At 34.3% G+C, this 10680-nt stretch overlaps 1 protein-coding gene across 3 annotated transcripts in view; it reads left to right on the top strand.

Moving 5' to 3' along the window:
• The window catches only part of LOC117174494, a 66480-nt gene that overhangs the window by 2567 nt on the left and 53233 nt on the right, over nucleotides 1-10680 (top strand). Inside the window, exon 5 of one of the 3 annotated variants that reach the window (XM_033363658.1) lies at nucleotides 8585-9907. The exons of the other annotated variants lie outside the window; for them this stretch is intronic. Within the exon in view, the coding sequence (XP_033219549.1) occupies nucleotides 8585-8593 (9 nt within the window). The 3' untranslated portion in view covers nucleotides 8594-9907. Of the gene's footprint in view, nucleotides 1-8584; nucleotides 9908-10680 lie in introns of those variants that run through there. 3 annotated transcript variants of the gene reach the window in all.

The following is a 10680-nucleotide window of genomic DNA, read 5'->3' as shown; positions in this document are numbered from 1 at the left end:
TTCAAAGATACTCTATACTCATTTGAAACTCATTTAAATAACATTATTTCTCTAGAAAACTAATTTTAATCCGCTCTATTTCTCATTTAATTACAAATATAAGTTTGCAAAAAACTCAAAAGTTGAAGTTCGAACGAGTCGAGTCTGTTAGGTTTCGGGTTGAGTCGAGCTGAACATGATCAATTCGAGAAGAATTGGAGTTCAAGCTTTTCGAAGCGCTCCAAATTTGTTGAGTACTAGAAAGTTTCGGGTACTCGAACGGTTTCGAGTTCTCAAAACGTTTTCGATACAAAATATCGAATTTTTTTATTTCGCACTCAGACTTGTATTCAACAATCCGAAAAAACCCCTTGTTACCGATTTTCGTAAATATATAGCCATTTATTGAATGTTACAAACACTTGGTCTCAATCTTGAATCCAAAGTTTGATTCCAAATTTTGTTTATCAGGAACTTAAAAAAACAATAAACACCGAAGGTCATGAAAAGTGTGATAACATAATAAATACGTGACAATATTTAACTTTGGGGTGGCTCGAGACTGTTGAAGGTCTCGAAGCTTTGGAGAATTCTAAACGATTAGAATTCTCGATACTATTCGAGTCAGCTCGTATTTGACTCGACAGGAAGTTTTGAGCTTTCTACATAGCCCTAATTACAAAAAAGTAATTGAGGTTCGCGCTCTAAGTGCGTTTTAAATTTCTTCTGCATGATCAACTGTATAAATATAAATATTTCAGGATGCCTACTAAACTACAAATGAAAGAATTCAAAGCAAAACTCTTTTGAATTCAAAGTATTTAAAATTCAAACCTAAACGATTTGAAATTTATTAATTTAAAATTCAAACTAATATCTAAGGTCAAAGTTTGCGCAAGTTAACGTCTTTAAAACCTAAAAATTAGGAAAAATGAGATACTTCTCAATATTACCGTCGCTACCATGTGTCAGGAATTAGGGCCCTTTCTGCATTCGCCCCTGAACTCCTCAACTGCTAACCTGACCTCCATTATTGCCCACCGACCTTCCAAACTGCCCCCTCCCATTTTCTCAAATGCCAGACTAATTCCCTAAATACCTGATTAATCTTTTTAAATGTCTGCTACCTCCTTAAGTACTCCATATTCCCTTAAATACTCGCTCACTTCGTAACTGCGCACTTAAATTCCCTAAATGCCCGCCCGACGCGAATACGCGGTATCGGAATAGCCAGATTCCAGTGAGTGTAATATTACGTTGATGAGTGATTTCATATTTAAGTAAGATGATAATTGTGCCTCGTTAGTTTAATGGTAACGCAATCGCGATTTGGTCGATGCTTCAGTGATGGCGGTCATGTGTGTAATCTCAATTTTTATTTCATTTGGACAATAGTCTGAACCATGTTCACAAAAGAAAATGACAACGAAAAATCAGATTTGAGAATGAATAAAGATTGGCTTGGGAATAATATTGACGTATTTTAGTGTTCCTGGGTTCAAAAAGAACTCGGTATGCAAGCTGGTAGCTACTCTGACATCACATCCCTTAGTAATCTCATAGAGACCAGGATAACCAAACCGCATCTAATATTTGTTCTCACGAACCATTTGCGAAATGCACCAAAGTTCTACGAGAGTAACCTAATTATTTATCCAGGGAGTTCAGAATCTTTGGCACTAAATCCTTCCTAATAAGTGTTCTAGAGGAATCGAGATCGTACAAGGCATCGACCAAAAATGAGTTGATGGTAACTTCAAGGTGTACTCTACCAGGTATGAACTCGTTATGAAGGATTCTGGAAATCTGCTCATCATCGCTAACGGTAATCTCAGGATAAGAAAATTTCTGTATATACCCTTAAATAACATGTATTTTATTCAGGTTCAGTGCTTCAAGTCTGAGTTGAAACTCTTTAGCACGATCGGAAAATAATGGGGATTTCTATCAAACTAAGATCATCCGGAATTAAAACAGAATTGTCCGTCATCTCCTGCATCAAATTAGAAGCATTAATAACGGATACCGACAGGGAACTACCCTCCCTGAGTAAGTTGCTAGGAATTACTGGTACTTTTCTCACAGTTTCCTCCTTAACCCACAGTATACTGTAACAGTTAGGGGGTGGCATATACTCTTAAATGGATGTCCGATCTTTTTCGCAACCTCTGTCAAGTCACGAAATTTCCTTAAAGGTTCAGTAAAGAGAGTGGCGAATTACACTAAAAAATTCCGTCACCAGTGCCCTATTAGCCCAATACGACTGTCCTATTGTCGGAATATAATTTTCAAGTAAGTTAATTAAGCCCTTTTGGTTCATCAGGTAATCATCAATGCGTTAGTTGATCCGATAGGTCATAGAACAGATCTGATCCTTAACGCGGCCCTTGGGCGGTTAAATTCGTCATCGAGTTTCAGGTTTCATCCTCTCGAAAGTCTCATGTCAATTGAATTTCGAAACTCAGTGTTAATTGGGCTACCGCGTCGACCGGGAGTAAAAAATAACTCGACGTGAGGGTTTTCATAAGTGGCGCAATTTCTGTATAGGCATTGGGAGAGAGACAGTACGCAGGGGGTAAGAGGTCAGAGGCCCTAGTGCATCCTGAACCGCTGTTCAGATTCCGTTCGATTGGTGACATTGAAAGCGACGGTTTAAAAGTGTAATGTGTGCGTTTTAGACCATCGTGGGGTAACAACAACGTTAGAAAAAGTGATTTTGAGAGAAATAGATTACGTAAGTGAATTCTTTATTTAAATTTTTGTGTGCTAAATAATACATGAACAGTAGGTGTTAAGTAACGTAAGAGTAAACTATAAGTGACATGTTGCGTCTTCTTGATTTTATATCATTTTCTTTCCGGAATCATACATCTACAGAGATTGTTCGTTAAGCAAGGCCTCTCGTTTATTAAAGGTAAGAAGAAATAGTTATCAATGAAAATCTTGCACTCGGAATGCTACAAGTGTATTGTATGCTTTTTGAAAAAAATCAGCACCGAATATAAAACCGAAAACAATCTGTGTGAAAGAGAAACAGAGCGTTTTCTCGAAGAAGAGAGTTCCCATGAATCGACAGAAGTTGATAAAGGCGAGTAAGAAGAAAGAGCCATGTGTCATGATCATACGACGAAACTCTACCAAACTCGCGCATAGTGAAACAACAGTTATAATTTCGAAAATTCAATTTAAAAAATAATATTTTTCAATGCATTTGATTCAACTTTAGTTAAATCTTTACTTCATTTCATACATACTGCAAGATTTTGTGTGAAATAATATGTCCACACGTTTTGAATTTTGTCTCAATTTTCACATTGTAAAATAATTATACATTTGGAACCGATCATTATGTAATTAATATTTTACAAAATTGTGAATTAGGAGCTTTCAAAAACACTAGATATATTAACCCTTCCATCTTTATTTAACTTAGAACTACATAATTAAAAAAAAAACAATTATTCAAAAATGTTGTAATCGTGCATGTTTTTTTATTCTCTCACTACTGTCACAATATTTATTTTACAATTTTTTATTTAGCATTCTCTTTTGGAGTACGAAAAATCTATCCAGTAAAAAATTGATTTCACTTAGCCTCATTGTCGCTGAGATACACGCCTGAGGAGAAGCGTCGAGTGTTTTTGACCTTGGTGCGGTAATAACGGATAATAAAATGCGTGGGGTAATTGAAGGATACTTTGAAATGCCAGCCAGGACCATGTAACAAAATGACATCAGAAAATAAAATTTAGCCTTGCAAGTTTCATTTGTCATTAAGTTATTAAAAAGTACAAGGATAAGGAACCTTTTGTGGATCTCAGGGGGTGGATCTTTAAATCACAACGTCCATTTTTCAAATTATTTGATGGTTATCTTTAGACATTTTATTTCTATGAATTGTAACAATGAAAGAAATCACATTTTTAAACGCAACTTAGGTTGCAAAACACCCCGTGAATTGTAAATCTACAAACAAAAAGGAAATATTGACCGCGTGCCACTGGCCACGCGGCCTGTGACTCGCAGAACCGAATAAATGGCCACTTAATTTTATCCCGAATTACACATTTTTTAATTTTAACAAAAAATATAAATCCAATATCAATCGTACATCGCTTCTTATCCTGCCTTCATAATAGCAAGAATGAAAATGACTGTATAGAAGGTGATACGTCATGACGCGATGGTATAGTCAAGACATAAAAGTCGTGACGTCACGCCGAGATAATTTTATAATCAAGAGATGCAAAATTTACCCTGTCATAACTTCGCCATGCTGAAACGGGAACTCCAGCATTCAAATCGAGATGTGATATTATGTGATATGAATTGTTGCCGAAATAACTTTGACCACAAATTCCGGCAAATGGACGCACCTTTAATTCACACTGGCTCAATTGATTTCAATGAATCAGAAAGCAGAATTGCAGAGAATTTAAACATGTTAATTTTCCGCAATTTACCCCGATTATTTTCTTTTACTGGGTAAAACAATATAAATCTCGACGTTAGAGCGAGAGGTTTCACTCGTATATATCGTCGTTTTCTCAATAAATGAAAGAAAAAGTGTGATATTTAAACGGAAATATTCGGAAATCGTAGCTAAGGATGTAAGGATCCTTATTGTATAATAGTTAAAGTAATTTTTCTTATGAATAAACTCATTATTCAGAATACAATCGAGTCTAATCCTTACTCTCTTGAGATTCCCTTTTATTATCTTTTCATACTCTTTACTGTAAAATGATTGACTTTACTCATATACGTGTATTCTCCCTTTTCGTCTCCTGTTACCATAGCATTCGCAATCGCCTAGCCTCTATCCTCCAACCAGTCCCTTAGAATATTCCCATCTTTATTTATTAGCTTATCCTTCTATATTCTTTTAAAACATTCTCCCTTCCTGCCGTACTAAGTTCCCCTACTAGTACTACCATACCTTCCTCCCTTTTGTCCAGCAAGTCTTTCACCCGTTAATTAATCCTTTTCATTCCATCTATGTTGTTTACTGTCACGAAGTTGCACATCATCCCTCCTATCTTCACTGCCCTCATTTGCACCCCCTTATCCTCTCTCTCTCTCGCCATGAACTTCTTCCTCTAATCTGTCCCTAACCCCTGTTATAATTCCTTCGCGAGCCCTCACTTTCTGCTTTACTATGACCGCCTCCTGGAGCCTTCACAAAGGCAACTATCAATGATTTTGCTATACTGTACCAATGAGGTCAGTATCAATTAAGCATGTTAGTACTGCGCCCTTCAGAGTTATGAAATTGAAAAGAAAAATGTAGTGATTTTATATTACAAAACAAGAAACTCTGGGTTAAACGTGAATCTCATTGTTTATACCCGCACTGGCTTTCATTGTTTTAATTTTTACACCCTTAATATTAAAAAAATTTCAGTTATGAATTCCTGGAAAACCAAATTATCCCTCGTACCGAAATCTATGCTTTTAGGTCAGTTTTTCTGACTTCATGTTCGCTTATAAATTAAAACGTTTTTAATTTTAGCTAAATTGCCTAGGATTCCCTGAGACGCATTCAGATTTCTCGAAGATCTTCTCAACTCCACCTATAATTTTACTCATTAATTTCAATTCTTTTTGTCAATTTTTTACTTCAATCCCTCATTTCTATGTTCTTTTTCTTTTTACCACATCTAACTATAAATTTAATTTTTCCTTATCCTAGCGTTTCTGTTTTAGGGTTTAATCAATGAGGATATAAAGTAGACTAATTTTTGGGAAGATAGAGTGAAATGTTTGCTAATCGTAAAATTGATACATTTTTCTTACTACAAACAAAATTGTTTTCGCTTTCCAGCATCATGTGGAATTTTTTTCAAGCTCCATAGGCACTTCATATTTTATTTACTAAACCCAATTAATTGTTTCGAAAAGAATTATTTCAGAACGTGTACGATTATATTGATAAGTTTCACTAAATATATTTTGAATTTTCATAACATATAAAGCATAAGTTTCTGAGGTCCCAAACGGTCAATGGGTTGAAAAAAACCATATCTTATTAGCTTTTGAGATTCAAACCAAATTAAAAAAAATTTCCCAATCCAGAGTCGAGTAAATATGTTAGTTTAAATGAAGTTAAAAATTCGTTCTTCATTTTATTAAAAGAGCTTAAAATCACTAATAGTTTTTTTAGTGTACAAACTAACGGAAAACTAAAGTGTTGCAGCAAAGACTCTCTGTATATACGTCTCCTATATCTTCTGGGTTTAAGTGCCTAACCTCTTACCTTTTTTTAATCCTTATTGTGGCCATATTCTTCTTTCTGAAAGTTTTTAAATACAGTAGAATACAATAAAAATAATTATAATAATAAAATAATAATTATAATATAATAATATAGTATAATTATGGTATTTCAGTTGATAATGTCGATTTTTTCGCAGAACCATATTTCTGGCAATGCATGGATTCCTTTCCAAAAGAACTGTTAATTTTTTTAGGCCAGCCATTCATCGAGCCAAATTGTCACTTCTTCATAAGACTGGAAATTTTTCTCTGAACGCCCATGCTGCATCGATCGGAATAAGTGGTAGTCCGATGTGGCGAAGTCCGGTGAGTACGGCGGGTAGAGTAGGTAGGATGTCCCATTTAATGTTTTCCAAATTGTTTTGGATTGGTTTCGCAACATGAGGCCGTGTTGAAAAATGACTTTCTTGTGTTTTTGCGCGTATTCTGCTCGTTTTTCCTTCAATGCTTTGTTTAATTTAATTAATTGTTTTCGGTACCGTTCGCCAGTAATCGTTTCATCAGGTTTCAGCAGTTCGTAATACATAGCTTCCCTATTATCACATCAAATACACAACAAAGCTTTCTTTCCATGTATATTGCGCACTGGTTGTGAATTTGAAGGCTGGCCTAGGTCTACCCATGATTTTCTTCGCTTTGGGTTGTCAAAATAGATTCACTTTTCAACATCTGTCACAATTCGATCCAAGAAACCTTTTCTTTTCTGCCTGGCTTGCAGAATTTCACAAACGGTTTTTCGCCTTTCAATGTATCTGTCTATCAATTGATATGGAACTCATTTCCCTACCATCTGGATCTTTCCCAATGTGCGTGGATGTTCGGAAATGGTGGATTGGGCAACATTCAGTGCATTTGCCAATTCTTCAACGTTTGCTTTGAGTCTTCATCCAATGAAGCTTGCAAATCTTCATCTTCAAACTTTTTAGGCTGACCTGGACGCTCCTTATCTTCTATATGGAAGTCACCAGTTTTAAACCGTCGAAACCATTGTTCACAAGTTTTTTGGTTTATAACATTTTCCCCGTAAGCTTCAACCAATAATATATAACTTTCAGCAGCTGTTTTTTTCAAATGAAAGAACGTTATTAAACTTCCCCGCAAAACGGCTTTTTCAGGCACGTAATTCTACATTTTCAAAGCTTTAAAAAAATATGTTCTTTGCACAATAACAATCCAGAACAAACTGACTTTTGGTGTCGTATGTCGAACCTTCAAAACGTCATAGACGCCATGCCTCTATACCAACAAACGTATTAGTAACGTCATCTCTTAGCAAAATCGACATTATTAACCGAAACACCATTGTAATATAAGTACAATAATATATATATAATATAGTATAATAATTATGTAATAATAAAATACTTTTATTTTTTTTAAAGTCCTCAAGCAACATTATTTGCTATTTTTTAGCATTATAGTATGAATAAAATTCCAACCTAAAATCTGAAGTCTTCATTTTTTATAAAAAGCCACTTACATGAGGTTTCTTTTACTTTAATTTTGCCTTGCAATCAGAAACGATATTTCTGGAAATTATTATCGCTTTTTTGTAAAGAAACATATACCTTTCTTTTGTTACAGGGCGACATCATCCCAATAAATCTTTATTTCTGAAGAACAGATTGGTTAGTTGTTTCTTATCAAACTCATCTTTTCCCAATTTAGCAAAACAATATCTTGAGTGTTAGTTTTTATTTTTTGTTTAAACTGAAAATTGTACTTTTTACTGTGATTCTCACGCGAGCCTGTTCCAATTTTAGTTTTCTGTCGCTTTGAGATTCTAACCTTCCATATTCTATTTCACGGAAATGATAATTTTGTTTATTTGTACCTTTTAGCTTTAATTTAAAAACTCTGCAGCTCCGGATTAAACTTTTGTTTTTTCTTTAAATGATGATTTCGATTTTACAGAATATTCTTTCGTACTCCTGAAAAATTCAGATTTTGTTGGTAATCAGTTCTTTAGTGTAACCCTTCACCTATCGATGATAGGTGATGATAGATTTTTCCGCAAGGTAAATTTTTATGAATTTGCGGAATGGTGGACGTCCATCCTATAGGCTTGCGAATAGGACTCATCGAAGAAATAATAATTAATGGTTAAATAAATGTACCTATACCAAACGGAAGAACCTATGAACCCTAGAAAAGACTATGACACTTACAAAACACAATAGCACACATTTTTCCTATGTTCATTTTACATATTTCTAATTTTTCCCATGAAAAATAGGGTAAAATATATGCATATGTGTTTGTTAGAAATCTAATACTTTTTCGAAAAAAATACTGGATCCTATACTTACCAATACTTTTTTTTCATAAGGTAGATTAATGCCCCTTTGGAAAACGACATTTTCTATCTCATCTGAAAATTGCCGTGTGACAACGAACAACGACACATTCCAGAAGGGCGTCTTTTAGGGCGAGAATCTTCCAAGAATCACTTCACCAAGAATCTTCTGCTGTTTTACATCACACTTTTGGCACTATCTCTCGCACTACGCAATTCTTCTAAGTACCTCTGCGGCGACACTAATTATCGTGAGCATAGAGGCTACTCATATATTTCATATAGATCACCTGAAGGTCTATGATTGTGGTGCAAGCCAACTTCAAGTTGCTTAAATATCGTTAAGCAGTACACAGAAGAAATTTTTATGGACTTTCGAAAAGACAAGTGTGCCAAGATTAATCTGAAGGAAGGAAAGATTACTGGAGAGACCTAAACACACCTGGGCGTACCTCAAAGCCGCATTCAGGACGTAACATGAGTAAAGGAGTCTTTCTGAAGCAGATGGTTCGACAGATTTGGTCTTTAAACCTGTCGGAATTAAACAAGGCATCTTCAACGAACATTATTGGGATCCCGGTTCTAATTCTACTCGCTATAGGGTGGTTCGATGGACGAAGAACGATATTCAGACCCTTCAAATCGCCACTCGTAAGGTCATGCATATTCGTTTGGGATTACACATCCCACGCCTCAGGAATTTACAATTCAAAATCATCTACAGCCTACAATTCTTATCCGATTCACTTTGGTCTGAATAGCAGAAAAATCTGTAAAAAATGCAAAAAATCCACATTTTTTGCGTAAAAACAAAGAAAACAAAAGTTTATTAAAAAATATGATCTCAAAAAAGCTCCACGCTGCTCCGCTGTGGTTCTTATTGACCCTTTTTAAAAATTTGTTTGTTTACAATTTTGACTTCGAATTGGAATTCCTTGACCCCAAAAACTTCCTAATTACTATTTTCACGAACGTGATGTCATTTTTTTTTAAATTTGGTCCACTAGTGTATGACGTATATATTGTTTTTGACCATTTGAACCTCAAATTTGAATTCCTTGTCACAAAAAACCGCTGACGTCAACGTTTCACGAATGTAACGTCAGTTTTTTCAAACTTGGTCTACTATTTTGTGGCAGCTATTTTGTATGTGATAATTTTAAACTCAAATTTGAATTCCCTGACCCTGAAAACATGAGGGTACTGAGTTTCAAAAAAATTTACTCATTACTTGAATTTTGGCCAACCTTGCGAGTGTTTCCGACCACTGAACGGTTATCAAATTTTTTCGAAGCGATCAGCAATAGTTGCGTAAATGCGTATATCGATCAAATGTTTAAATTTTTATTATTTTGTATTTTTATATAAATAAAAAAAAGCGGAACTGAAACATTTTAAATTGTTTGTTATCTTTAAATAAATAATTTAAGTGTCGCTAATCAAGATCGTGGAAGCTTTGCTTACATAGTATATTTGTATGTTAAAATTGTTTAATTTTATCTTCAGGATCATATGGGATCATAAAAATGTGTTCTTTGGTATGATTTGTTTATCTTATAAACAAATCTATAATTAAGGCATTTATTGGCAGAAAGTAACCGTTTTTCTTTCTTAAAACCTTTAAATTATAGTAATGGAAATATTTAGTGATAAAGATTAGTGATTCCAAATTATTTGTTTATTTTATAATAAATATTTATAAACTAATGCATAGTTTGGTCATTTATAGACAGAAGGTAATCGTTTTTCTCTATAATCTCTAATCGTCCTCAAATTACATAAGTGGTGATGTTTAATAACGAACTATTGTCAATCGATATTATTGGTTTATTTTATAAGCAAGCTTTATTTAAAAAATGCATAGTTTGAGAATTTATAAATAGAAAGTAACCATTTTTTTCTGATTATATTTAAATTATACAAGTAATGATGTTTAGTGGTGAAGGCTTCTCGTTAGATATTATTTGTTAATCTTATAAATAAATGCATAGTCTGACTATTTGCAGCTTTAAAATTACTAGGCAGTTTGATAAGTACCTGAAAATTCTAAGAGATGGCATTAGTATTCACTAATGTTAACCATTTTCGTCGAGCTTGATCCTTCAAATGACGCCTGTCAAAACTTCAGC

The sequence above is a fragment of the Belonocnema kinseyi genome, chromosome 6 (assembly GCF_010883055.1).
Source record: "Belonocnema kinseyi isolate 2016_QV_RU_SX_M_011 chromosome 6, B_treatae_v1, whole genome shotgun sequence".
Lineage (NCBI taxonomy): Eukaryota > Metazoa > Arthropoda > Insecta > Hymenoptera > Cynipidae > Belonocnema > Belonocnema kinseyi.
The sequence above is the reverse complement of the archived record's forward strand: the minus strand, read 5'-3'. Positions and strand labels throughout refer to the sequence as shown.